This window comes from Meles meles, chromosome 20, assembly GCF_922984935.1.
Source record: "Meles meles chromosome 20, mMelMel3.1 paternal haplotype, whole genome shotgun sequence".
NCBI classification, from domain to species: domain Eukaryota; kingdom Metazoa; phylum Chordata; class Mammalia; order Carnivora; family Mustelidae; genus Meles; species Meles meles.
In genome coordinates, this window is record NC_060085.1 from 22018469 (window position 1) to 22046297 (window position 27829).

At 38.2% G+C, this 27829-nt stretch overlaps 1 protein-coding gene across 8 annotated transcripts in view; it reads right to left on the bottom strand.

The window, feature by feature from the left end:
• Positions 1-2946: 2946 nt before the first annotated feature.
• Positions 2947-27829, bottom strand: part of NEK4 (NIMA related kinase 4) — a 34506-nt gene continuing 9623 nt past the window's right edge. For 3 of the 8 annotated variants that reach the window (XM_045991400.1, XM_045991398.1, XM_045991406.1), the window contains 10 exons: positions 26716-27105; positions 22636-22806; positions 21968-22114; positions 21246-21312; positions 20701-20910; positions 20360-20469; positions 19171-19259; positions 17541-17746; positions 16957-17090; positions 2947-3873 (listed from right to left, as the gene is read on the bottom strand). In XM_045991400.1, coding sequence (XP_045847356.1) covers positions 3781-3873; positions 16957-17090; positions 17541-17746; positions 19171-19259; positions 20360-20469; positions 20701-20910; positions 21246-21312; positions 21968-22114; positions 22636-22806; positions 26716-27105 — 1617 coding nt within the window. In that variant the 3' untranslated portion in view covers positions 2947-3780. The remainder of the gene's footprint in view (positions 3874-16956; positions 17091-17540; positions 17747-19170; positions 19260-20359; positions 20470-20700; positions 20911-21245; positions 21313-21967; positions 22115-22635; positions 22807-26715; positions 27106-27829) is intronic. The other 5 variants (XM_045991399.1, XM_045991402.1, XM_045991401.1 and 2 more) reach the window with 5 other exon arrangements.

Consider the following 27829-nt stretch of genomic DNA (forward strand, 5'->3'; position numbering starts at 1 on the left):
GCTTTACTTGAGATGGACCAAAGTAGATACCTATTCTTTTTAAATCTTCCAGAGGGCTGAAGAGAAAAACGTTCTTAAGGTTTTGTGTGTAGGAAGGGAGTGGGAGGATTTTTATAGATAATATTCTATTTCTCCATAGGAGTAAAGAGGACTTAATAAAATATAAGTTTAAAAAACAAGAGCAAAGACCTCAATATATGGCAAAAGTCAGGAAGTTTAAAAAAAAAAGTTAAGACAGTAGAAATAAGAGCAAGCATATTTTTAAGAGTAATAAATGTGATTAAAAAGGAACTGCCAGGGGCGCCTGGGTGGCTCAGTGGGTTAAAGCCTCTGCCTTTGGCTCAGGTCTTGATCCCAGGGTCCTGGGATTGAGCCCCCACATCAGGCTCTCTGCTCAGCAGGGAGCTGCTTCCCTTCCTCTCTCTCTGCCTGCCTCTCTGCCTACTTGTGATCTCTGTCAAATAAATAAAAACTTAAAAAAAAAAAAAAAGGAACTGCCAAAAAGCGCTAAACATCAAGTTACCTTATGTTTTCATGATGACACCCAAAGGTTGAAAACAGGAACAAGGATATATTAGGCAGATGCAGGCAGAAAGGAGAGTTAATAGTGAGAAAGTCAGATACTTAACATCAGAAGGCATTAAATGGGGAAAAAGAACACTTCATAGCTGTGAAGATGTCACTGTTAAGAATCATTAGGTATTGGGGCACCTGGGTGGCTCAGTGAGTTAAGCCTCTGCCTTCGGCTCAGGTCATGATCTCAGGGTCCTGGGCTCAAGTCCCACATCGGGCTCTCTGCTTGGCAGGGAGCCTGCTTCCTTCTCTCTCTCCCTCTGCCTGCCTCTGCCTACTTGTGATTTTTCTCTGTCAAATAAAATCTTAAAAAAAAAATAGGTATTAAATATGATGAGAAATAAAGAAAGAACATTACATACATAAGAGTTTGGCAAAGCTACAACTCTTGGTAGAACAACACTACCTTTCAGATTCTGGTAGATCAAGTGGACCAGTAATCAAAGGAAGACTTCTGCACTTGTTCACTATACTTGAAACATGTTCCCTCAGATATACATGACTTGTTCTTTCCTTTCATTCAGGTCTCTATTCAAATGTGACTATAAGGAAGCATCTCCTGACCTATCAAAACAAAGTGGTATGATATGCCTCATTATTCTATATGCACTAATAAGCATATAGAAATAAATAATTATTTATTTTTTCCTTGGCCCCACCCAAAACGTAAGCTTCAGGAGAACAGGGATCTCATTACACTCTTTGCTGTTTGTGTAGTACCTATAGTAAGAGTTTGTGACATTTTGTAGGTGCTCAATAAATACTTGAGTGAGTGATTCAGGAGCTACCCTATCCAATATGGTGCCATTAGTCCTATGTGTCTATTTAAATTAAAACTAGAAGATTGAGCTCCTCAAACTAGCCACATTTTGATAGCTTAAAAGCCATATATGACCATTGGCTACCTTATCACGATGCAGATATAGAACATTTCCATCATTACAATACTCTATTGGTCAGGTCTTATATATAGATTTGAATAATATATAAAGGCAAGTGATTCTGTCTGTAACAGAATTCACCTGTATTAAATGCCTATAGGGCCGTTACAATAATGGATCATCTACTGAGTGACAGGGAAAATAATTCCAAGAAATTAAAGTTGGGCAGATCATATTCAGTAACAACACTGCAATGTAGTTGGAGCAAGGAGGTAACATTTTCTTGGCTTTTTCATGCCACTTCACTTTTACAAAAGTCTTACATTTATTTCTATAGTGATGGCTTTTTCCATAAAAGCGAAAATCCTCTTCAAACTTCTTTCAGTTAGCAAAAACAGGTATTACTGTAGGTCTTTCGTAAAAGCGAAGTGGCATGTCATGAACTTTCAGAAAATGGGGGATACTCTTTGTTTTCACTGTTTCAGCTTACCAAAGGTTTCATAGAAATGCTCTTTTAGATAGCCAGGGAACGTTTGTATATGGAAATTAAGGAACACTACTTTTTTTTTTCTTTAAGATTTATTTATTTGTTAGCACACATAAGAATGGGGAGCGGCAGGCAGGGAAGAAGCAGGTTCCCACTGAGCAAGGAGCCCGATGCGGGACTCCATCCGGGACCCTGGCATCATAACCTGAACCAAAGGCAGATGGTTAACTGACTGAGTCACCCAGGCATCCCTAAGGAACACTTATTAAAGAGAAAATCAAAACAAGAATTACTATTTAAAAATTAATGTCAAATAATACCAAAGTCTGAAATGTGGCCAAAGGTATATTGAGAAGAAAATGCATGCTATTAAAGGTGTTTTATAATTATATAAGATTAAAAATGATTAAGCACTCAAGACAAAAACCACAGCATACCCAAAGATAATTGGGATGAAAACTGAATGAATGTTTAAGCAAAATAAAAATATACAGAATGGGAATAATAACATATGGGGGGAGAATTTTTAAATTCTAAGAAAATAATATGTACATTATGGCAACAAGTGAGAAAACTTAAGTAAAACTGATGTCTCTCCAGAAAGATGTAGATTCATAAAACATTCAAGAAATGGTGACTAGTTCAGGGAAGATCCAGTTTGCCAAAGATTTACCTCCAAAATGGGACTAAGACTAGGTGGCTTTACCGTTGAGTTCTAACAAACCCTTCAAAGTCAAGCTAAGAGGTCTCAGAAACCAGACCATGAGCACTGTGAGAGCAGGGAGTATTGTGTTTTACTCACCACTATATCCACAGCTCCTGGCATACAGTAAAACTAAAAGTCTGTTCAGTGACTGGAAAGGGAACATTTCATTAGAGTATTTTATGTGTAATTTTCAAAAAAGGTCAGGTAACATTTTTAATTATAAAAAGTGAAAACATTTCTGGAGCAGTATTCATTTTTAAAGACCCTTGAATATATAGAAGTGAAAATTTACTAATCAAGACTTTTATAAAAACATTTATTTCCCACATGGGAATTACCCCTTATTACACAACTAATAAAATATGTGATATATAGTCGTACATTTAAAGACAACAAATAATGTGATGTACACGAAGACAAAACTTCATGCCCAACATAACCAAAAGGAGCTGGACCTCACTTACAAATTGCTTAATTGGAAAGGGAATTAGTGTTTAGCAAATGTTTTTGCCAATGAAAATATTACTCTTAAAAAAAGACCAGTATCCAAAAACATTGATTGACAAAGCCAAAATATTTCTTAGTTTCAATTCTTATATAGCATAAATGAAGTTCATGTTAAATGAAAATAAAAGGCTAAACATCCATCAATATATAAAAAAGGAATTCCGTTGCTCAAATAGTAGATACAACTTCATATTCATATTCAAAATCTACTCCCAGAATCATGAATTGACTTTAAAAAATAATTTATCAACTACTACCTGAAGTTATTAACAATGACAATTAGTATCACTATGACATATTATTTACTTCTATGCATTTATCACAATAGTACAATACAAAACTTCCAATCTAATTTTATGGCCCTGTAATCAAGCTAATTAGTACCTTAAAAAAATAAAGTTCTAAATATAAAGTTGGTGGTTTAAGGCTCAGTAAACAGTAACCAGACATCTTGTAATAGATTTTCCTCATCAAGAGTGTAAAATAGCCAAAGGTTTTCTCTTTCTTTGTGACACTATTTCATATTACTCGATTCCAAAAGAGAATGGCCTCCAGCCATTATTACACGTTTCTGTTTAAGCCAAAAACCTTTAAAATTAGGTCTTTAGTTCTGGCAGATTTAATTTTCAAAAATTCACATTTTCTTCGAAAAATTTCAACTGGCGAGCTTTCACACTGTAAGCTGTATATTTTTCACCCATGTGCTCCTGCAAACGTATCTATTTGGGAAACATAAAAAGAAAATCAGTATGTCGTAGAAGAAAACATTTATAATCTTAGAAGAACAGCTTTAAAAAAAAAAGGGGGGGGTTTCTAAGTATGACCCCAGAGGTAGAAATCATACAGGAAAATACTATAATTTCTTTAAAAATTTTAAGCTTCAAGTTATCAAAAACTACAGTCATAAGAAATTAAGAGCAAACAATACACTGGGGAAAATTTGCAATATGCATCCCCCCAAATTAATACCATTAATACAAAGAGCTCTTAGTAAAACAAACAATATTAGAATATTAGAAATGATAAAACAACAAAATCCCACAGATAATTCAGCAAAAGCATTCACAAAAATACAAACAACAGAAATTTCAATCTGACTAATAATCAAAAAAATATACTATGTGATACTCAATATACGCCTGGAACTAAAATAACACCTGATAATGTGTTAAACAGATGTCACACATCTCCTGATCCAGCCGGTGTGCAGAGGACGACACAATATCACTTTTGTGGTATTCATGCTGAAAATGCATAATCTGAATCTAATCATGAGGAAACATCAAACAAATCCAAACCGAGGGTCATTTTATAAAACACATGGCCTATAGTCTTCAAAAATGTCCTAACTGTCCCAAGTTAAATGAGATATAACAAACATAAAATGTAATCCCAATTGGATCTATCTGGCATGATAGCCAGGAGAGCTCTGAAGACCCCTCTTCAGTGAAACTGGTGAAAATTATTGTTACTTTTATTTATTTTTTTTTTGAGAGAGAGAGAATCTCAAGCTGACTCCCCTCTGTGTGCCGAGTTTGACAACAGGGCTCAATCTCACAACCCTGAGATCATGACCTGAGCCAAAACCAAGAGTCAGGCGCCCCAGGTGAATCATTTTTAAAACTTACCATTTAAAGTCTCTTAAAGTGTCCTGAGAGCATACATACCAAATAAAGACACTTTTTTCCCCAAAAAAAGATCTACTAAGAGCTACTAAGAGCAGTGAGAGTGGGTGGTATCTGAACTAAGAGCAATTGCCTCCCTCCCCAGTCCCAGCTCAGTGAGACAAAAACTCCACACAAGGCCAAAGCCAACAACACAGGGCTCCCTTTCCACCAGCTGCTAGTCCAAAGGCAATCTTCCTGGGAGGGAGGCACAGAACATCAGCATATCTCATCCTGCCCCCAGTATCTGTTGTCAAGGATAAGTTTTGAGAAAGTGCAGCCAAGAGGTGGAAATTTGTACACCAGGTTGGACTTTTAAGATGGAGGCTGTACCTTGAGAGCAGGGCCGATGAAAATACTGGGGCTCCAGGTACCTTTGCCCCAGACCATAATGTGAAGACTCCATGCTGGGTGAAGCATGCCAAGAAGATGAGAGGCCCCTCACCCCACCCGCACTGAGCTTCCAAAGGAGGGGTATCACTCAGATTCAAGTATGCTATTGTCTTTACTCCCAGCTATGCTCAGGATCTTGCCTGGGGTGAGAAGACCTAAAACAGCACCAAATCGTTTCCTTAATGAACGACCTCATTTAGAACAGAGTGGAGAAATTCAAGCCTACAAGTGCTCCCAAAAACTGAAAGTAGTGGTGAATGGCAACTAGGAAGAGACTGACAGATTCACGGCTACACAGGCTAAACTGTGGGCCACCTACTTTGATGGAGACAACTAGGAAGCTGGGAGGAGCCCCCTGGAGTCAAAACAGATTTCAAACACTGACCCTGGGAACCATCCCTTCAAAGGAGCCCAGATTTTGCTGGATCAGTCTATGGAGCAATATATGGCCTAAGGCACTGTTGGAAACAGAGAGCCATCAACTGGCAACTAAGAAACCTTAACAGCTGAGTGAAGTAAGGGCAAAGGAGAGTCAAAAGAGCTCTGCCAAACCCACTGTCATTCTAAGGTGGCTATGGACATAACCAAGGCCTCGCCAACTAAGAAGCAACATCAACTTACACTGTGGGGACAGGAAGAAGGGATAAAATAGACATCACTAAAAAATCCCACCAATCACTAAAGAAAAAATAATAGCAACCCCCTCCCTGGGGAGACCAGTACCCAGACTTGTAACAATATATTCTCTGAAATGTCCAGTTTTCAGGAGTATGACACATACACTGGGAAAGGCAGGCAGGCAAGAGAGGCACTACCTGTCAGAGTAGCAAGACGCTGGAGTTAATAGGCAAAGACATCATTATAAACCCATCAGAGAACTAAAGAAAACCGTAATTAAAGAAATAAAGGAAGGTATGAGGGGAATGTCACATCAAACTGAGAATAGTGATATAGAGAAATTATAAGAAGAACTAAATGGAAATTCTGGAGAGGAAAAGCACAATAACAAATGAAAAACTCACCCGAGGGGCTCAGCAGTATATTTGATCTGGCAGAAAGAAAAGTAAGTGGGCTGGGGATAGATCAATAAAGATTATGTAATCCAAGGAACAGAGAGAAAAGAAAATGAAGAAAAGTGAACATTGTCTCAGAAATGTGGGACATCATTGGGGCACCTGGCTGGCTCCGTGGGTTAAGCGTTGGACTCTTGATTTCGGCTCAAGTCATGATCTCTGGATTGTGAGATCGAGACCCATATTGGGCTCCATGCTCAGTGGGAAGTCTGCTTCTCTCTCTCTCTCTCTCTCTCTCTCTCCCTCTGCTCCTACCCCAGCTCATGCTTTCTCTTTAAAATAAATAAAATGTTTTTAAAAATGTGGGACATCATTAAACACACCAACTACAAATGTAAAGGGACCGTTGGAAGGAGGAGAGAGAAAAGAGCAGAAAAATTATTTAGAGAAATAATAGCTGACAACTTCTGAATGTATTGAAAAACATTAATCTACACAAGAGATCCACACAGAGACACATGAAAGTAAGTATCAAGGGGCACCTGGGTGGCTCAGTGGGTTAAAGCCTCTGCCTTCAGCTCAGGTCATGATCCCAGGCTCCTGGGATCGAGCCCCACATCAGGCTCTCTGCTCAGCAGGGAGCCTGCTTCCTCCTCTCTCTCTGCCTGCTTCTCTGCCTACATGTGACCTCTGTCTGTCAAATAAATAAATAAAATCTTTTTTTAAAAAAGTGTCAAAAGACAAAGTGACAATCATGAAAGCAAGAGAAAAATGACACCACTTACATGGGAGAAGTAATAACATTAACAGCTAACATAAAGGAGAGTAAGGGGCAGTGGGATAATATATTCAGAGTACTGGAGGAAAAAAAAAAACTGTCAAACAAGAATCCCATTGTTAAGTAAAACTACCTTTCAAAAATAAAGGCAAAGTAAAGACATTCCCAGACAAACAAAAACAGAATTTGTAGCTAGCAGACCACTTTATAAAACTGCTAAAGGAAGTTCATCAAGCTGAAAGTAAGAGACCCCAGGCAACAATTTCAATTTACTTGGGAACACAAAAAGCACTGCTTTCGGAGGAGGTCATGAAGAGGATGTTACCTCTGGTTCACCTGTGAGCCTGACTCCGGCCATTGGAGGTTCCCTATCCCCTCCTGTCCTTGGAATATGCATTCCATTTGCCTTCCCCACTCCCAAAGGATGCCCCAAGGACAAAGTCTTCAGATTATGATGTGGTGTTGAGACCATCTGGACAGCATATGTGATTGAACCCAGTTAATATAACATATGTATATATACTACATATATAATATATGAGCTTTTGAGATTTGGCAGGTGGATGTGGAGATCTACTCATCTTGTGGCTACCTACACCAAGCCTCATATGTGAGTTCCCTTGCTTATTAGAACTACCACCTACCAATCTGGAGTGTTTGCCTCTTTCTTCCCTCTCTCCCTGGCCTCCTCCTACAGGGGCCAGTTTCAGATGACACCTGAGAGTAATTATGCAAATAAAACCCAATATAAATGCATATTGTTTCTCCTTTCTTCACTGAAGTGATTTTTTAAAAAATACTTAAGTAATCTCTATACCCAATGTGGGGCTTGAACTCACAACCCTGAGATCAAGAGTCACACACTCTTCTGATGAACCAGCCAGGTGGACCTTCTCTTAACTGGTTTTAAAAATATATAAAACAATATATATGAAAGATGACAGAGGAGGACCAGGACTACATCTCACATGTACAAAAATTGTGCTGCAGAATGCCTAATGTAACTATTTTGGAACTCTGCAGTCTACTCAAGGCTTGCAGTTTCTGGGGGAAGGCTTGGAGGTTAAAATGTGGTTAATTTCAGGTCCTGAGGGTGGGGGAGCCCAGGGGCAGGCAGCTGTGCAGATATCCTGGAACAGGCTGCACACAGCTTGTGGGGCCAGAGAAGGTAATGAGACCCTTGCCTCCAGATACTGGGGATCTGTGCACTGACAGATGACTGCTGCTTCTGATCAGAGAGGTGTACACACAGAAGCCGCCAACCATTGTTGCAGTCCTCACTGACAAAGTAACAACCCCCTGCCCCTTCAGCGGAAGCAAGTTAAGGGGGGATTTAAAGAGACCACTATATATGCACAGTGGGAGTCCCAAAGGGGAAGAAAGAGAAAGAGAGATTTGAGGAAATAGGTAAAATGAACCAAGTTTGAAGAAAGACATGAATATAAACATCCAAGAAGCTTAATGAACTCTTAAGTAGGCTGAAACTAACAGTTCCTACCCAGACACATCATAATCAAGCTGTTGAAAGCTGAAGAGAAAGGGACAATCTTGAAAGCAGCAAGAAAGAGGTAACTCCTCACATATAAGGGATCTCCAATATGATTATCAGCAGATTTCTCTCAGAAATTTTGGAGGCCAGAAGGCGACTGGGCAGTATTTTCAAAGTGAAAGGAAGGAAGGAAGGAAGGAAGGAAGGAAGAAAAAATGTCAACCAAGAATCCTTTATCTGGCAAAAATGTCCTTCAAAAGTGAGCAAGAAAAAGAAATACTGGCATTTCCAAAAGCAGATGGATCTTGAAGGCATTATTCTAAGTGAAATAAGTCAAATAGAGAAAGACAAGTACTGCATGGTCTCACGTATGCAGAATCTGAAAAGATTGAATAGAGAACAGATTGTTGGCTGCCAGAGGTGGGGGTGGGGGTGGTGAGGGAAATGGGTGAAGGTGGTCAAAAGGTACAAACTTTAGTTATAAGGTAAATAAATTCTGGGAATGTAACTGTACATCATGCTGACTACAATTAACAATACCTCATGATACATTTGAAAATTGCTAAGAGTAGATCTTAAAAGTTCTCATCACAAGAAAAAAAATGTTATAACTATGAGAGGTGATGGATGTTAACCAAACTTACTGTGGTAATCATTTCACAATATATACAAAAATCACTAGGTTGTACACCTTAAACAATGTCATATATCAATTATATCTCAATAAAACTGAGGGGAAAAGGTAAGTGAAAACTTAAGATATTACTAGATAAACAAAAGATGAAGAATTTGTTACCGCCAGACCCAGTCTACAAAACTACTACAGGGAGTCCTGTTAAGTTGAAATGAAAGGATACCAGACAGTACCACAAAGCTGTATGAAGAAAGGAAGATCCAGTAAAGGTGATATGTGAGCAGTTATCAAAGCTAGTATTATGTAACAGCAGCGTGTAATTCCACTTTTGTGTTCTACATGTGTTGAGAGATACATTCAAAAAATTATGTCTCAAAGTTAGCACTATTGTAACTTTGTTTCCTACAAAATTAAAGAGATCAATGCATTAAAAAGGCCAATTACTAGTTTATGTTTTTGTTTTTTAAGATATTATTTATGACAAAGATAGTGAGAGAGGGAACACAAATATGGGGGAGCTGGAGAGGGAGAAGTAGGCTCCCCGCTGAGCAGGGAGCCTGATATGATATGGGCCTTGATCCCATATCATATGACACTGGGATCATGACCTGAGCCAAAGGCAGACGCTTAACAACTGAGCCACCTAGGTGCCCCTAGTTTATGTTTTTGGATTCACACAATATATAAAGATGTAATTTTGTAACATCAGTAACCGAAAAGGGTGGGTGCAGGGCTTTAAAGCAGCAGAGTTTTTTATGTTATTGAACATAAACTGGTATAAATTCAGATTAGAGATAGACGGTGGTGATGTTGTTACAACGGTAAATACTTAATGCCATTGAACCAAACACTTAAAAATGGTTAAAACGGTAAATCTGAAATTATGTGCATTTTACAATTAAATAAGCAACAAGTTTATAATAACATTAAACAGCTTAATGTTTTAAAATGATTATTTTTTAAAACAATTTTTAAATTGTTATTTTAAATGTAATCTATTTGCCAATAACACCACAAAAGAGGTGAGTAGCAGCAAAGCTGTATTAGGCTAAGGAAATGACTCCAGATGGTAACTTGAATCCACAGTAATAAATGAAGAGACATAAAATTAATAAATAACAAGGTTACTATAGAAAAAACTACAAACATATACTTTCTCTCCTCTCTTTCAACTTCAAGAGACATAAAATCATATAAAGAAATAATTATAGAAAGATAAAATCATATAGAAATAATTATGAAAGAAAGGTTTTGTAACATTAATATGGCATGTACGATATATAAAATGATGTCACAATAAAGGGAAAAAGAGAATAGGAATAACACTTCTATATCTTACTGGAATTAAGTGACTATAAAGCTGAAATTTCTTCTGATAATTTAAGATGTATATGATAAGCCCTAGAGCAACCACTAAAGAAAGGAATGGAAAATATACAGGAAAAAAATTATTAAGGAAATTAAAATGCTACATTAGAAAATTTTCACTTAATGCAAAAGAAAGCAGTAAAGTAGAAATACAGGAACAAAAAAATGAGACATATACAAAACAAAAAGTAAAATGCAGACATAAATCCAACTGTATCAGTACTAACATTAAATGTGAATGGATTAAACAGTCCAATCAAAAGGCAGAATGTTAGGGTGTATAAGAAAACAAGATCCAACCATATACAGTATTTACATAAAACACATAATAGATCAAAGGTACAAACAGACTGAAAGTAAAAGGACAGAAAAAGATATTACCATGCTATCAGCAACCATAAGAAAGCTTAAGTGGAAAGAAAAAAAAAAGAAAGCTTAAGTGGCTATACTAATATCAGCTAAAATAAGACTTTCAAACAAAAACATGTTACTAGAGATAAAGAAGAAAAGCTTATGATAAAAGTCAAATCATCAGAAAGATATAACAATTACACATATATAATACCTAATCAAAAAATACATATATATATACCTAATCAAAGCACCAAAATACAGGAAGCAAAAATTGATAGAAATGGAGAAGGAAATTCAACAGTAGTTGGAAACATCAATGACATCGATGGAGACACAGGACTCCACTGTCAGTAATGGGAAAAACCACCAGGCAGAACATCAACAAGGAAATAATCCATTTGGTCAATACTATAAACAAACAAGAACTAACGGACATCTAAAATATACTCCCCACAATAAGAGTTGAATATAAATATTCTTCTCAAGCACATATGGAATTCCAGGTTAGACCATATGCTAGACCATAAAACAAAGCTCAATAAATTTAAAAGGATAAAAACAATAAGTATGTTTTCCAGCCACAATCAAATGCATTAGAAATAAATAACAGAATGAAATTGGGGAAACAAAAATATGTGGAAGTTAACCAGCACACTCCTAAATAACCAACCTTAACAGAAATAAAAAAGATTTAAAGGGATTGCTATTATAATTACATGCTAGGAAATGGACAAATTCTTAGTAAGACACAAAATTAGAAACAGAAGATTAGACAATCTGAGTATAACAAGACACTAAATTCATAATCAAGAAACTATCCACAAAGAGAAGCCCAGGCCCAGATGCCTTCATTGGTGAATTATATCAAATACTTAAAGAATTAATACCAATTATTCACTAACTCGTCCAAAAAACATAGAAGATTAGGGAACACTCCCCAACTCATTCTATGAACCCATTATACCCCAATAACACAACCAAAGACATCACAGAAAACTAGATTATCTTGTAAGAATATGGACAAAAGAATCTTCAACAAAATATAAGAAACATGACTGCAAAGTCATACAAGTAGTAGTATAAAACATAACCAAAGGAGGTTTATCACAGGAATGCAAGGATGGTTTAACATCCCCAAATCAATTAACACCCTGTCAATAGAATTAAGTACAAAAGCCATGTAATTATCAAAATAGAAAGCATCTAACAAAACCAGCAGCTTTTTATGATTTAAAAAAACACTCAACAAACCAGAAAAAGAAGGAAACTTCTTCAAGCTGATAAAGGGTATCTATAAAAACCCACAGTCAACTAATAGTGAAAGACTGGATGCTTTCCTTCTTAGATCAGAAACAAGTCAAGGATGTCCACTTGCACCATGTCCACTCAACACTGTACTGGAGCTTCTAGCCAGGGCAATAGGCAAGAAAAGAAGTAAAAGGTATCCAAACTAGAAAGTAAAACTAACTCTCTTCATAGATGACTTGATATTATATAGAGAAAATTCCAAGGAGTCCACCACCACCAAAAAAAAAAAGGATATTAAACCCAGTAAACAAGCTTAGCAAGGTTGCAGGACACAAGGTCAAGATTTTCAAAATCAAATTTATTTCTATGCATTTTCAGGAAACAATCCCAAATGAATATATAAAATTTCAATAGCATCAAAAAAAAATTCCAATAGCATCAAAAGAATAAAATACTCAGGAATAAATTTGACAGGAGAGGTACAAAACTTACACTCCAAAAACTGTAAAACATTGTTTAAAGAAACTTAAGATCTAAATAAATGGAAAATTGCCTCATGTTCATGAATCAAAAGTCTTAATTTTATTAAGAAGGTAATATGCCACAAATTAATCAGCAGATTCTATGCGATGTCTATAAGAATCCCATCTGGCTTCTTTGAAGAAATTGACAAGCAAATCTAAAATTCACAGAACTGTAAGGGACCCAGAATAGCCAAACAATTCTGAAAAATAACCAAGTTGGAGGACTCATCTACCTTGATTTCAAAACTTACTACAAAGCGACAGTTAACAAAACAGTATAGGACCAGCATAAGGACAAACACAGATTAAAGAAACAGTACTGAGAGTCTAAAAATAAACAGATGTGTATATGGTCAACATTTTTTATTTTTTTTTACAAAGTGACAGAATAGTCTTTCCAACAAATGAATCAGACAACGGGATAGCCACATACGTAAGAATGAAGATGGACCTTTACTCTAAACCATATACAAAAATTAACTCAAATACATCAAAGACCCAAATGTATAGACTAAAACTATAAACTTTTTAAAGAAAAATCTACAGGTATACCTACACGATCTTGGATTTGACAAGGGATTCTTCGATGACATCAAAAACACAAGTGGCAAAAGAAAAATAAACTGGACTTCATCAAAACTGAAAATTTTTAAGCTTCAAAGGACACTATCAAGGAAGTAAAAAGAAGAGGAGGTGGACCAGTGGCTGCACTTTCCACCTGAGGTGAAAGAAGGGCTGAAGATGGAGCTGGAGAAGTTCAGGGAGCAAGGCCCTGCCTAAACCCACTGCACCCCAAAGGTGGGGGCCTACAAAGGAGAAGCTGGCCCCAAGCACCCCAGCACCCACAGGGAGAACCTGGACCTGCTCCCAGACCAATAAGATTCACCCCAACCACCCACTCCCATTGAGGCCAGCCAAGAAATAAAGGTGATTTCAGGCCATTTAAAAAAAGGGGGGGGGAGTAAAAAGACATTCTACCACTCCCACAGAATGGGAAAAATATTTACAAATCATATATTTGATAATAAGATTTCTATCTAGAATACACAGAGAATTCCACAACTCATTAAAATATAAATAACTCGATTTAAAAATCGGCAAAAATCTTGAGTAGACATATCTCCCAAGAAAATATACAAATGGAAAGTAGTACATGAAAAAATATTCAACATCATTAGTCATCTGGGAAGTGCAAATCAAAATCACAATGAATACTTCATACCTGGTAGGATGACTATAAACAAAAAGTCAAATAATTGTAATTGTTGACTAGGATGTGGAGAAATCGGAACCCTCTTACACTGTTGGTAGAAATGTAAAATGGTGCAGCTGCTTTGGAGAGCCATCTGGGAGTTCCTCCAACATTTAAATGTAGAATTACCATACGACCTAACAATTCTACTCCTAGTTATACACCCAAAGGAACTGAATCCACACAGGAGCTTGTATACCAATGTTTATACCAAACTTAGTCACAACAGGCAAAAGGTGGAAACAACCCAAATATCCATCAACTGATGAAAAGATTGAACAACATATTGTGTAGCATAGCCACAAAATAGAATACTGTTTAGCCATAAAAAGGAATGAAATATTGATACACTCTCCCATACAGATGAATCTTGAAGACATTGTGCTAAGTGAAAGAGCCAGTCACAAAAGACTACATATTTTATACTATTCTATTAAATGAAAGGTCCAGAATAGGTAAATTTATACAGAAAAGGCAGATTACTGGTTCTTTAGGACTGAAAGGAGTTGAGGGCCAATAGCTAGAAGTACAAGGTTTCTTTTTAAGGAAACAAACATATTTAATATTGACTGTGATGATAGCAAATATATATTGATGAATATATTAAAAACCACTGAACTGTATACTTTAAATGGGTGAATTGCATGGTATGTGAATTATATCTTAATAAACCTATTAAAAACAGTAATCCTTATTTCATTCAACCTGACTGAATCTACTGAATCCTAGAACAGAAAGATTTTTTTTCTTTTGCTATAAAGGATATTAGCATGACAATTAGTGAAATTTAAGTAAGGTCTGTAAATTAGATAATGGTATTGTACTTTAAAAAAATTTTTTTTAGATTTTACGTATTTATTTTAGACAAAGAGAGAGCACAAGCGGAGGATAGGGACAGAGAGAGAAGCAGGCTCCCAACTGAGCAGAAAGCCTGAAGCGGGGCTCAGTCCCAGGACCCTGGGATCACAACTTGAGCCAAAGGCAGATGCTTAACTGATGAGCCACCCGGGCACCCCAATAATGGTATTGTGCTTATGTTAATTTTCTGAATTTGATCACTGAGCTGTAGTTATATAAGGACACATTCTATTCATTTATTTATTTATTTTCAAGAGAGAATCCCAAGCAGACTCTGCACTCAGTGTAGAGCCTGATGCAGGGCTTGATCCCAAAACCCTGAGATCATGACCTGAGCCAAAATCAAGACACCCAGCCACCTGAGCCACCCAGGCACCCACATAAGGATATATTCTTGTTTTTAGGAAATACACTGAAGAAGTCTGGGGGTGGACAGACATTCTCACAAACGGATAGAAAAATAATTATACCTATGGAGTAAGAGAATGATGAAGCAAAAGTGGCAGAATAGTAGTATCAGGGAATACAGATGAGGAATATTGAGGAATTCGTTATACTCTTTCTGCAGCTTTGTATTAGTCTAAAATTATTTTAAAATAAAAAAATTAAAACAACACTTAGATACCATTCATGATTAAATTGCTGGAGAAGTGATATTCAGCAGCCATCCAGGATAACAGACTTTCCAACCTGGAACATGGCTTGTTTGTCCATAACCTCGCAGGAAGGCCCTAGCACTATGCAACTTACTCAAAGCTTTGGCCACATTTTGGCAGTATGCCAAGGTTGAGCTGGTTCTTTCAACCAGTCACTGCTGAGAGTCTTCCGGCTATTCAGAGGTGGAAAAAAAATAACCAAGAGTGTTCAAACTATTAGCTTCCAGCAACTCACAGTTAAGGAAGCTCTGCTGAATGGTTTGGTGGCCACTGAGGTGTGGATGTGGTTTTATGTTGGTGAGATCATAGGCAAGTGTGACATCACTGGCTATGATGTTTAAAGGCCAGTCTTTAACATCTATCTATACTTGGCTTGAGCGTTCTTGGACCATGTGTGTTCAGATTGGTATTTGAATAAAATAAGACAATGTAACAAAAACAATAAAAATAGGGCACCTGGGTGGCTCAGTCGTTAAGCGTCTGCCTTCAGCTCAGGTCATGATCCCAGGGTTCTGGGATCGAGCCCTGCACTGGGCTCTCTGCTCAGCGGGAAGCCTGCTTCTCCCTCTCCCACTCCCCCTGTTTGTGTTCCCTCTCTCTCTATCTCTCTCTCTGTCAAATAAGTAAATAAAATCTTTTAAAAAAATAAAAATAAAAAATAAAAAAAACTGGTGGAGAACCAACTGTATTTCCAGGAATTTAAGGCTCTACTGTTGTTGCTATTAATATCACCAAAAAACTAGAAATAAAATATTTTTGAAGTATAACCCTAGTCAAAAAATGTTTGTTCAGGCACTACTTTGAAAGTTTCCATAAGGCAGATGCGATGTAACGCAAATGACTGACTAGAGAATCATCTGCATGACCCAATTAGGAACAAGCCCTGGGAGAATAGGAAGAGCAGTTGCCTCAGAAGCACAGGAACAATCAAGAGAACAGATAAACAAGATGTGGTACGGCCATATAATGGAATATTATCTGACCATATAAAACAATGAAGAATGAGATCTATGCTACAACACAGATGAATCTTGAAAACATTATGCTAATTGCAAGAAGCCAATCATGAAAGACCACAGGTTTTGTATGAGTCCATTTAAATGAAATGTCCAGAATAGGCAAATCTACAGACATTGAAATATCAGTGGTTGCTTAAGGGTAGAGGACTTGGTGGACAATGGAGAGTGATGAGTACAGAGTCTCTTCTGGGGGTATTAAATGTTCTAACATTGGTTGTGGTAATGGCTGTACAACTCCGTCAACATACTAAAAACCACTGAATGGTACACTTTAAATGGGTGAAATGTACAGAATGTTAATTATATTTCAAAAGTCTGTTAAAAAGAATTCCATAGTGGGGCGCCTGGGTGGCACAGTGGGTTAAGCCTCTGCCTTCGGCTCAGGTCATGATCTCAGGGTCCTGGGATTGAGCCCTGTATCAGGCTCTCTGCTCGGTGGGGAGCCTGCTTCTCTCTCTCTCTGCCTGCCTCTCTGCCTGCTTATGATCTCTGTCAAATAAATAAATAGAATTCCATAGCATAAGCAGCTGATACAGCTAATGGGACACTCACCTCTCTCTCCAATTCATCCTCTTCTTCCAAAAGATCATACACCTGTTCTAAAAGCTGAATCCCCAGGCCCTGGATTACATCAGCTCTCAAAACTTCAACTATTCTTCTGATTTTTTCAGAACCTGGCATGACAGCTAAAAAGCAATTAACAAAAACAGGAAAAAATAAATACTTTCACCACTGCAGCATGAAGTTGTTTTTTTAAAAAAAATGTTGTCATTTTAAAATTCTTTTCACTTTGACAAGAGTTGGATTTAATAACTTCATGTATTTTTAATGATGGCAAATGTATATATGAACTTATGCCTCATGTCTCATTACCACCTCCTAAATCTAAAATACACAATTGTCTAATTTCAGGAAAAGCCACATGAAAAATCCAAATATGCATTTATATTTATTTAAAGAATGCAGCTTTTCAGGAACACAACTTGCTGCATAAAACAAGATATGCCTTTTATCGAGCTATCCAAACAAAAAAATAATAAAAAAGAAAAAAAAATTGGGAGCATTATCTTCTTGGTGTGACACATTTCTCCAAAAAGCATGCTCTCCAGTTTGCTGTAAAAGAATAAACTGATCACCAGAAGGTAGCTCTTTAAAATGAAGGTCCTCAGCTTCTTCTGCAACTTTCCCATGAAGTATCAGCGTATCCCGGTACTTCCGATGAAGTTTAAATTCTGACACTGGTTCTGGAACCAGGAGATCTTCGTAGCTCTCTTTAGACTCCAATTTTAGGGTTTGAGTCATCAAGTGCACCAAGTCACTCATTTCATTTGTATGACCTTTCCTGGGGAAAAAAAAAATAATTCCCCACTCTCCTGTGATTTCGTTGGCTTTATGAGAATTTTTCATTAAAAAATTAGATACAAAACATTTAGGAAGCTCTGCTTCTAAATAACTAAGTAAGCTACTACAGACAGACACTTCCATTAATAAACTCAACAAAATACAAAAATCTAGGATGTGAAGACAATGGAGAATGTAAACAACCTGTAGGCAGGTTCTGGAGGGGCATCAATATCTTAGAGCCATAGGCCACTAAAATACAACAGAAAACCCAATCTTTCTGGCCCAAAAAACTGAAGGACAGAGTTCAAGACAACCATAGCCATTAGAAAGTGAGAGTGAAATCTTAGAAAAGAGAGACCAGAAAGTAGCCCCAGGTTCTATGTATAAATTCTGTCCAACTATTTTTAAGTACAAAGTTTAAGAATATTTAAAGCAATACAAAAAATATCTCAGCCCCCAATGAGATAAAATTGACAATGTCTGGCATCCATTCAAAAATATCAGACATGAGGGGCGCCTGGGTGGCTCAGTGGTTTAGGCCACTGCCTTCGGCTCGGGTCATGATCTCAGGGTCCTGGGATCGAGTCCCGCATCGGGCTCTCTGCTCGGCAGGGAGCCTGCTTCCCTCTCACTCTCTCTGCTTGCCTCTCTGCCTACTTGTGATCTCTCTCTGTCAAATAAATAAATAAAATCTTTAAAAAATATATATATATCAGACATGAAAGGAAGCAAGAAAATAAAACACATTTATTTATGAAGAGGAAAAAAAATCAGGTAATAGAAACAGACCCAAGAGTGACACTAGTGATAGAATTTGTAGATAAGGACATTAAAGTGGTTATTATAAATACATTCCACATCCAAGGTAGAAGAATGCATTAACATATTAAGGAGAGGCACGGAAGTTACAAAAAGACCCAAACAGAACTCCTGGAAATTAAAAAATACACTGTGTTGAATACATGAGATAGGATAAGCAGACTAGATGCTGTAGAAGAGAACATTAGTGAACCTGAAGAAATGGCAGTAGAATCTATGAAAAATGAAACAGAAAAGAAGTCTAAAAAACATGAACACCATCAGTGAGCTATAGGACAACTTTAAACAATCTAATATATCTGTACTTAAAATCCTCTAGAAGACAAGAAAGAGGGAGTCCAAAAAAATTCCAAAAAGTAACAGTCAAAATTTTTGCAAATCTGATGAAACTATAAACCATAGATCTAAGAAGATATTCTGTAAGAATTCTGAATGAAATCAGATGTGTTCATTAGAAGAGATGTGTTCATTAGTTTTAGCTCTAACATGTACCAAAACCCATTTATAATGTTATTAATGACAGCACTACAGGTCTGAATACACATTCAAGACTAATCAAAATAGAAATTGTTTGTGAAAAGAGATAGAAAATAAGAACCTTACCGTTCCTTGGAATCCCCATCTGACTTATCAGTTGAACTTGTAGAAGAACTTAGTTCCTCCTCAGACAGACAGTGGATGAGTTTCCTTTCCTTTAATGTTTGGAAAAACAGAATTCCACATGACAACACAATCAGAACATAATACACGCAACATTGTTACATGCAATGTCTAGGTACAGTGTGCACCTGTCCAATTTAACCGAAGAAACGAATGATCTAAAAGTTGAAGTTACTTTACCTAAACAATGTCCCAATTCACCCATAAAGTTCACAAGTGAACCCTGAAGAACATTAGGGTAAAGTTTTACAAGGCCCTGGGAAGTCTCAGCTATGAAAAAATTTCCTTTCCAGAAGAGAGCGGATGAAGAGTTTCTGGTATTCCAACTCCTAAGCAGAGGGCTAGTAACCTAAGGAATTTTAGGCTAGATAAAATGCCACCTCAAAAGCAACCTCAGTTTGCTTATAACTCAGACTCTTTGTTAAAATACCTTAAAGGATTGCTTGATTTAATTACATGCAAACCTTACAACTCTGGAAAATAGAGAGGAGTATCTTGATTAGTGGAGCAACTTACTCAGAGAATACTGTTAAAGCAACAAATCTTCCTTATTTTCAAGAGCAGGAAGTTTCTATCTTTTTAAAATAATTATATGTTCCTGGAAATAATGTCAGAAACTGCAATACAGAAAAATGGATAGCTATTCCCCGTGTATCATTACACAGAAAATGAACACGGGTTGGAAATCCTGCAACTACCCATTCAGCCACGAGATGCTACCCCTGCATCCTCCCTAGGCGAGGAACTCAGACACAAACAGGAAACTGGGCAAAGATAAGCAAATGAGACTCAAATTTGGCCAGGCAGGCGGGTATATTCGTTGCACAGCATTATAAGCAAAATGTTGCCTAGTGGAAACCCTTGGGAAGTCCTGCCGTAAAGACTACCTAAAAAAGATAGTAACTAAGCTACCAACTGCTTATAAGAGCACCTAAAAACGCATTCCTTTAATGGAGCAAAAATAACCTTTTTAGTTATTATTCACCAGTTCTTCTCCTTATCAGGAGTGAAAAAGTGTAACTTCAGGCAGCACTGTCCCAGAAATCAACGGAGCTGGCATTTATGAGGTTTACTGTATCAGGCTTGCCAGAGGCAGACCCGTCCCCCTTTTCCATGGGGCTGTGTAGCGTACCTGAGCCACAGTGCAGTCAGGAGACAACCATCGGGCAGGGGCATGCTGTCCTTCTTCTTGTGGTTTCCCTGGCCCTGATGCACTCAGAGAAGCTCTCCTCACTGAAGGGCCTGAAAAAGCGGGCACCCCCAGCAGTTGTTTGTGGTGGGTTGGCCTCAGAAGAGGGCTTTACAGCAAGTGCCAGCCTAGAGGGAACTCAGCATATTCATCATTACTCCAGTATCTGACACCTCACTTTAAACCATAGTTCTAGGTCCACCGGCCCTGTGACCCTGGTCAAGTTATGAAACCTTTCCAAGCCTCAGCTTCCTCAGCTGCAAAATGCAGACAATGCAGCCTACCTTTGAGAGTTACCATAAACAGGAGATGAGATAATTCTCTTAAAGTGCTTCCCATAATGCTTGAGACGGAGTCAGCATTCAATAAATAGAATCTGCTAGCTCTGTCTTTATAGTAATAAGAATGATCGCGGCCCTCAGCCCAGGGCAACACCATTCTCCCAGCTTTGTTCCTCTGTTCCTGAGAAGACAGCGCTTCTTGACAAGCAGAATCTGAACACAGAAACACATTAAACACTCACTCCATTTCCTGTCTGAAATCTCTCAGGAGTTAATGCCACTCAAAGCTCTCGTGATCTCTTTTTACTATCCTCTTCCTCTGATACACAAGTTCCAGACCCAACAACCTATGCTGATTCTTTTTAAAGGCCCAACAAATTTCAAAAATTCTTCCAAAAAATCTTCCAATATTTTCCAAAAAATCTTCAAAAATTTCCCCCATGGATCACTGATGCTGAAAATTCCTCACACCTCACAGTCAAAACCAATGTTATATCCATTAAGCCAAACCAACAACCTCCAATAGATGAAGGAAAGAGAAAGCTTACCTGAGGGGAACACTTCTTCCTGTGACTGCTTTAGTCGTCTCCTCTCTCTTGCTGATAACGGCCGGTCCTTTTAAAGAGAGTAAGTTACTTTCACTCCTACTCACTATTTTTATAACAGCTGCAATGTCTAATGTCTCATCCAGCACTACAGGATAGGCCCTGCACAGGTCTTTAAAGGAGTATCTGCTTGAAACCAATTCACATTACGGTCACAACTACTAGTAAGGAATGATCACAACCCTCATTTCTGGGAAGTACTCATTTTCGGAAGGGCAAATGGAAAATTTTGCATTTCTCACATTCAGAATGTACTTAGTTTCCTTAATTAAGTGGAAGTGACCATCCCTGGAACTATAGATTCCATCCATTTCAATAAAAGCTTCTGCTAAGAATCACAAATTTGTCCTCTAAGCTGTTTGGCAAAAAGCAGGGTTAAGGTGTTTTGTTTTGTTTTGAGGATTTTATTTATTTATTTGACAGAGAGAGAGAGTTCGCATAAGCAGGGGGAGCAGCATGCAGAGGGAGAAAAGAAACGGGCTCCCCACTGAGCAGGAAGCCCAACTCAGGGCTCAATTCCAGGACCCTGGGAACACAACCTGACCTGAAGGTAGATACCCAGCCGACTGAGCCACCCAGGTGCCCCAGCGAAGATGTTTTAATATGAAACTTCACAACATATGCAGGATTTTTACAACCAAAAAGTTTCATGCACTCGCGCAAACCTTTGATGAGGACGCCTCCCTACTCCTCGAACAGCTTGCAGCAGACCCAATGGCCACTCCTCTTTCGTTTTCAGCATCTTTTTGTGTTAATGTGACATCCATTTTTCCAACAATGGGAAGAGAAGGCAAAAGTCGAGGAGCGGCCTCCTGGAATTTAAGTAATTTAAAAAGGGGAGAGTGGGAAATTATCAATTTCCTATACAGCCACCTCCAAAGTTCCCCCACCATTAAGTCTCCTTTGTATTTGTTAATGGTTTGTTCTCAAAAACGTCAAAACATTGAGGTTTATTGGAAAGAAACTCTGCCAAAAGTGAATGACCATCTAAGAAGCTTACAGAGAGGGTGCTCATGAAAGTCACTTCAAAAAAGGAGGTGTCAACAGGATTTTATGTAGAGGGAAAAACTATTCATCAGTGTAACACGGGACGGATCAGAGATCTACTCTTGTTAGCTTGTTACCTTAACTCTCAAGATGACCTGTCCATTTTTGCTGGGGAAGATAAAATCTTTACTCTGTTTCCAACTCACTGAGATCTGAAAACTAATAGTTAGCATCTCCCCATTGCTAACCCCCTCCACATGCTCCCTGCATTTCTTACGAGCCTTTTTGGCAACTGCTAATCCTTCTAAATGAAGTCTATTTCCCAAGCAGCGGAAAAATGACTTACTCCACAGAGCTCTCTGCTGACCTGTCTCTCTTCCCCACTGTGCTCGGGCTGTTCTCTTTTCTTCTGTCGTCGCTGTCGAGAAAGGGAAGGCTCAGAGCCGGAGCTCTGTGGCTTTAAACCCAGTTGGGTTCTGTCTGGTTTTTCTGTAACACATTCACCAGGAATTTGATCCTTAAAAATAATAAAATGAAACAAACAAAAAAGAAAACAGAATAATGAAATAGTCTTTTGAACTTCCAAATGGCCAAACTATTATAAAATTGTAACTGGAAATGAGAAGGAGGAAGGTTTTTCTCAGAATGCATGCTCATTTGCAGTGCTGACAGGCAAAGACAAAGCGCTGACATCAGTTACCCACATATTCTGGCTTTTTCTCTCTTTTCCCAAATAAAAATAAGTACTTACTTTAAAAAAAGATTTTTAAATTTATTTAAGAGAGAGAGAGAGACAGAATGAGTGGGGGGGATGAGCAGGAGGGGCAGAGAATCCCAAGTGGGCTCCAGGCTCAGTGCAGAGCCTGAGGCAGGGCTCCAACTCACAATCGACATCTCAACCTGAGCCAAAACCAAGAGCTGGACACTTAACAAACTGGACCACACAGGTGACCCCAAATAAATAATTACATATATTTTTAAAGATTTAATAAAGATATTTAATGAAGATTAAATAAAGATCTTTATTCATTTGAGACAAAGAGATACAGACAGAAAGACAGCATGCGCAGGGGGAGAGGCAAAGGGAGAGGGAGAAGCAGACCCCCACTGAGCCGGGAGTCCGACCCCAGGACCTGGAGACCATGACCAGAACCAAAGGCAGATGCCTAACCATCAGAGCCACCCAGGCGGCCCCCCAAAACTAAGTAATTAGTTTAATTAAATTCTCAGATTGTTATTAACCTGAGACTACTGATGTTTTTGATTTACTTTTTTTTATTTACATTTTTTATTAAAAAAAAAAACTTATTTTCTGGGGTGCGTGGGCAGCTCAGTCAGTTAGGCAGCCAACTTTGATTTTGGCTCAGATCATGATCACAGGGTCATGAGACAGAGTCCCTTGCTCTACATGGAGTCAGCTTGAGATTCTTTCTCGCTCTCCTCCTGCTCCTACCCCAGCCTGCACACTCTCCCTTTCAAATAAATATGTACATAAAATCTTAGGGGGGGGGAAGGATCTGAATAAATATTTCTCAAAGTAGGTATACAAATGGCCAATAAGCACATGAAAAAATGCTCAACATCATTAGTCATCAGGGAATGCAAATCCAAACCACAGTAAGATACATTTCACACCCATTAGGATAGCTAGAATCAAAAAACTAGAAAATAGGAAGTATTGGTGAGGATGTGGAGAAACTGCAACTCTCACATATTGTTGGGAAGTAAAATGAAGTAGTTGCTTTGGAAAACAGTCCTAGAGTTCCTCAAAAAGTTAAACAGAGAGTTACCATATGACCCAGCAATTCCAATCATAGGTATATATCCAAGAAAACTGAAAACATGTCCACACACAAGCTAGTACAAGAATGTTCATAACAGGAACAACAACAAGAATGTTCATAACAGCATTATCCATAGTGACTAAAAAGTGAAAAGAGCCCAAATGTTCGCGAACTGATGAATGGGTAAATAAAATATGGTGTACACATACAGTGAATTTATTTGGCGATTTAAGAAGGAATGCAGGGGTGCCTGGGGGACTCAGTTTAGCATCTGCCTTCAGCTCAAGTCATGATCCCAGGGTCCTGGGATCGAGTCCTGCATCAGGCTCCCTATTCAGCGGAAAGTCTACTTCTCCCTCTACCCCTCCCCACTGTTCATGTTCTCTCTTGCTCTCTAATAAACAAATAAAATCTTCAAAAAAAATAAAATTCCTTAAAAAAAGTTAAAAAAAATTAAGAGGAATGCAATACTGATAGATGATACAACATGAGTAAACCTTGAAAACATCATGTTAAGTAAAAGAAGCTGCCACAAAAGGCCACAATTTCATGATTCTCTTTACAGGCATACCTCATTTTATTGTCCTCCACTTTATTACGCTTCACAGCGTAATAATAAAAATTGTGTGTTTTTTTGTTTTTTTTTACAAATGGAAAGTTTGTGGCAACCCTGCAACGAGCAAGTCTATCAGTGCCACTTTTCCAACAGCATCTGCTGGCTTTACGTCTCAGTGTCACATTTTAGTAACTCTCACAATGCTTCAAACATTTTCAATAGTACTGTATTTGTTATGGTGATCTGTAATCAGTGATGGCTGATGTTACTACTGTAATTGTTTGGGAGCACCACAAACTGTCCATAAAAGATGAAGAACTTAATTGACAAATGTGTATGTTCCGACGCTCTACTGACTGGCTGTTCCCCATCTCTGCACCTCTCCTCAGGCCTTCTTATTCCCTGAGACACAACAATATTAAAATTAGGCCAACTAACAATGCTACAATAGCTTCTAAGTGTTTAAGTAAAAGGAAGCATCAATAGATGTGGCAAACGTCACTGTCGTCCTGTTCAAAGAAATTGCCTCAGCCACCCCAGCCTTCTGCAACCACCACCCCGATCGATCAGCAACAATCGACCTCAGGGCAAGACCCTCCACCAGCACACAGATCATGATGTGCTGAAAGCTCAGACAGTGGTTAGACTATAGTGTTAATGTAACTTTTACATGCACTGGGAAACCACAAATTAAATTTGATAACCTTTATTGCAATATCCGCTCTATTGTGGTGACCTGGATTTGAACCTGCAGTTTCTCTGAGGTATGCCTGTACATGACATGCTCAGAACAGGCAAATCCATACAGACAATGGTTGCCAGGGGCTGGGGGCAAGGAGCAATAGGCTATTATTTGTGGGTATGGGGTTTCTTTTTAAGGTTATGGAAATGTTCTGGAATTAGACGTGATGACTGTACAACCCTACAAATACACCGAAAGCCACTGAATCGGTATTTTAAAAAGAGAAAAATAAACAGAAAAAAATGAAAGAAGTGAATCCGAATGTAATTTGAGAGCCAAGCAGAACAAGCAGCACACATATAGTTTAACCCACAAAGAACTAAGAATTCCAGTGTCCAAAGAAAGTTTAAGACTTCAATCCAATGGCTTTACTTTGACTTTTCCATAAGAACAAAAATTTATTTAAAACATTTGAATATAGGGCTGTCTGGGTGGCTCAGCTGGTTAAGCGCCTGCCTTTGGCTCAGGCCATGATACCAGGGTCCTAGGACTGAGCCCCATGTCCGGCTTCCTACTCAGTGGGGAGCCTGCTGCTTCTTCTCCCTCTGCCTGCTGCTCCCCCTGCTTGTGTGTGATCTCTCTCTCTCAAATAAATAAAACCTTAAAAAAATTTTTTGAATATATTTGTATAAAATAGTTTTTATATGTCTTATATAGAGATATCAAATATAAAGATGTTTTATATATCAAATTTAAATATTTTAGCATAGATTGTAAAAATAGTTAAAATATACATCTTAAATATATTTTTAGAATATTTTACATATAAAAATGAAAAGGTCACCAAATGTTCTGCCTTTCTCTCTAATCCTCAGCTATTGCCATGTTTCATCTAACTTATGCTTCTTTCTAAGTTCAAGTAGAAGTTAACCTTTAAATTTATTCAGAATAGTCTCTTAGTATCAAAATCCTTTTGCTCCTTTCCTTTTCTTCCTTCTCCTTTGGTTCCAACACATAAAATACCTTTTTTTTTATTCCGTAAGAAGTAAGATCAAGCACTAACATTCCAAGTGCAAGAAGAAATGTGATGTTACCTACTTGGTGGAACTACCCTTCCATGTGGAAGCCTAAGGAAGAGTGACAAAGAAATGGGAGAAAAAAAAAAAAAAAAAGAAATGGGAGAAAACATAAAAATAGCATGCGTCCACGAGATATGGTGGGGCACAAGGCATCTAAGAATCCTGCAGGTCCTATCCTTTGGTTTCTATAATGTTTAAAACGGCACACAGACTAACTGATTTTCCTAAAATGCCATGTAGAACCCAATGAACAACACAACTCGTATCTTTGTAACTGCACTTTCCGTTTTCTTTCTGAAACCGATACTTCATGCATATCACTCACCTGGTCTTTGTTGAGGGGCTGCAGAGGTCTCACTGGGTCATTCCTTTCCCCAGTGACATCGTCAGAGGACCATGGGGGAGTCAGGTTTCTGGGTTGAGGACTGGGCTTAGTGCCATCCTGCAGCTTCTCTTTCACTTGAGAAATACTGTGGTTACCTTCTAGCTCACGAACAGCATCTAAGTGTCTTGGCTGATTCTCCCGAACTAAGCCGGCACTCAGTGAATCCCTTCTTTCTGCAGGTAAGATGTCAATATTCACTTTACTGATTGTGGCTAATGATTCTGAGGTATTGCTCACATCTGGATTGCAGGTGTGGCCTTTCAGACTTGCTGGTGTCTTCAAGGGAGCAATGACTATGGGTTTCTCCTGGGACAAACATTTGTCTTCACCCTGAGTGAAAATATGCTTCCAATTTATTATAGCACTCCTCACACCATACAAAATCAATTCAAAAAAGGTACAGAAGGTTCCTCAGAAAGTTAAACACAGAATCACCATATGACCTGGCAATCTCACTCCTAGGTAAATATTCCCAAGAATTGAAAGTAGGGACTCAAACAGGTAATTGCTCACCAATGATTTACAGCAGCATTATTCACACTGGACAAAAGGTGGAAATGACCTAAATGTCCATTAGCAGATGAAGGGATACACAAAATATGATATACACATAACAATGAAATATTACTCAGCCATATAAAGGAATGGAGTACTGATACATGCTACAACACGGATGAACCCTAAAAACATGATAAATGAAATAAGCCAGACACAAAAGGACATACTGTATGATTCCACTCATGTAGAACTGGCAAACTCATAGAGACAGAAAGTAGATTAGAGGTTACCAGGGCCTGGGAACAGGAGGAATGGGGAACTATTGCTTAATGAGTACAGAGTTTACTTGGAATGATGAAAGGGTTTTGGGAGATACTGGTGATGGTTGCACAATATTGTGAGTGTAGTTAAGGCCACTAAATTGTAGGCTTAGAGGTGGCTCAAAATGGCAAGTTCTGGGGCACCTCGGTGGCACAGTTGGTTAAGCATCTGACTCATGGTTTCAGCTTAGGTTGTGATCTCAGGGTTGTGGGGCTGAGCCATGCATAAGGCTCTG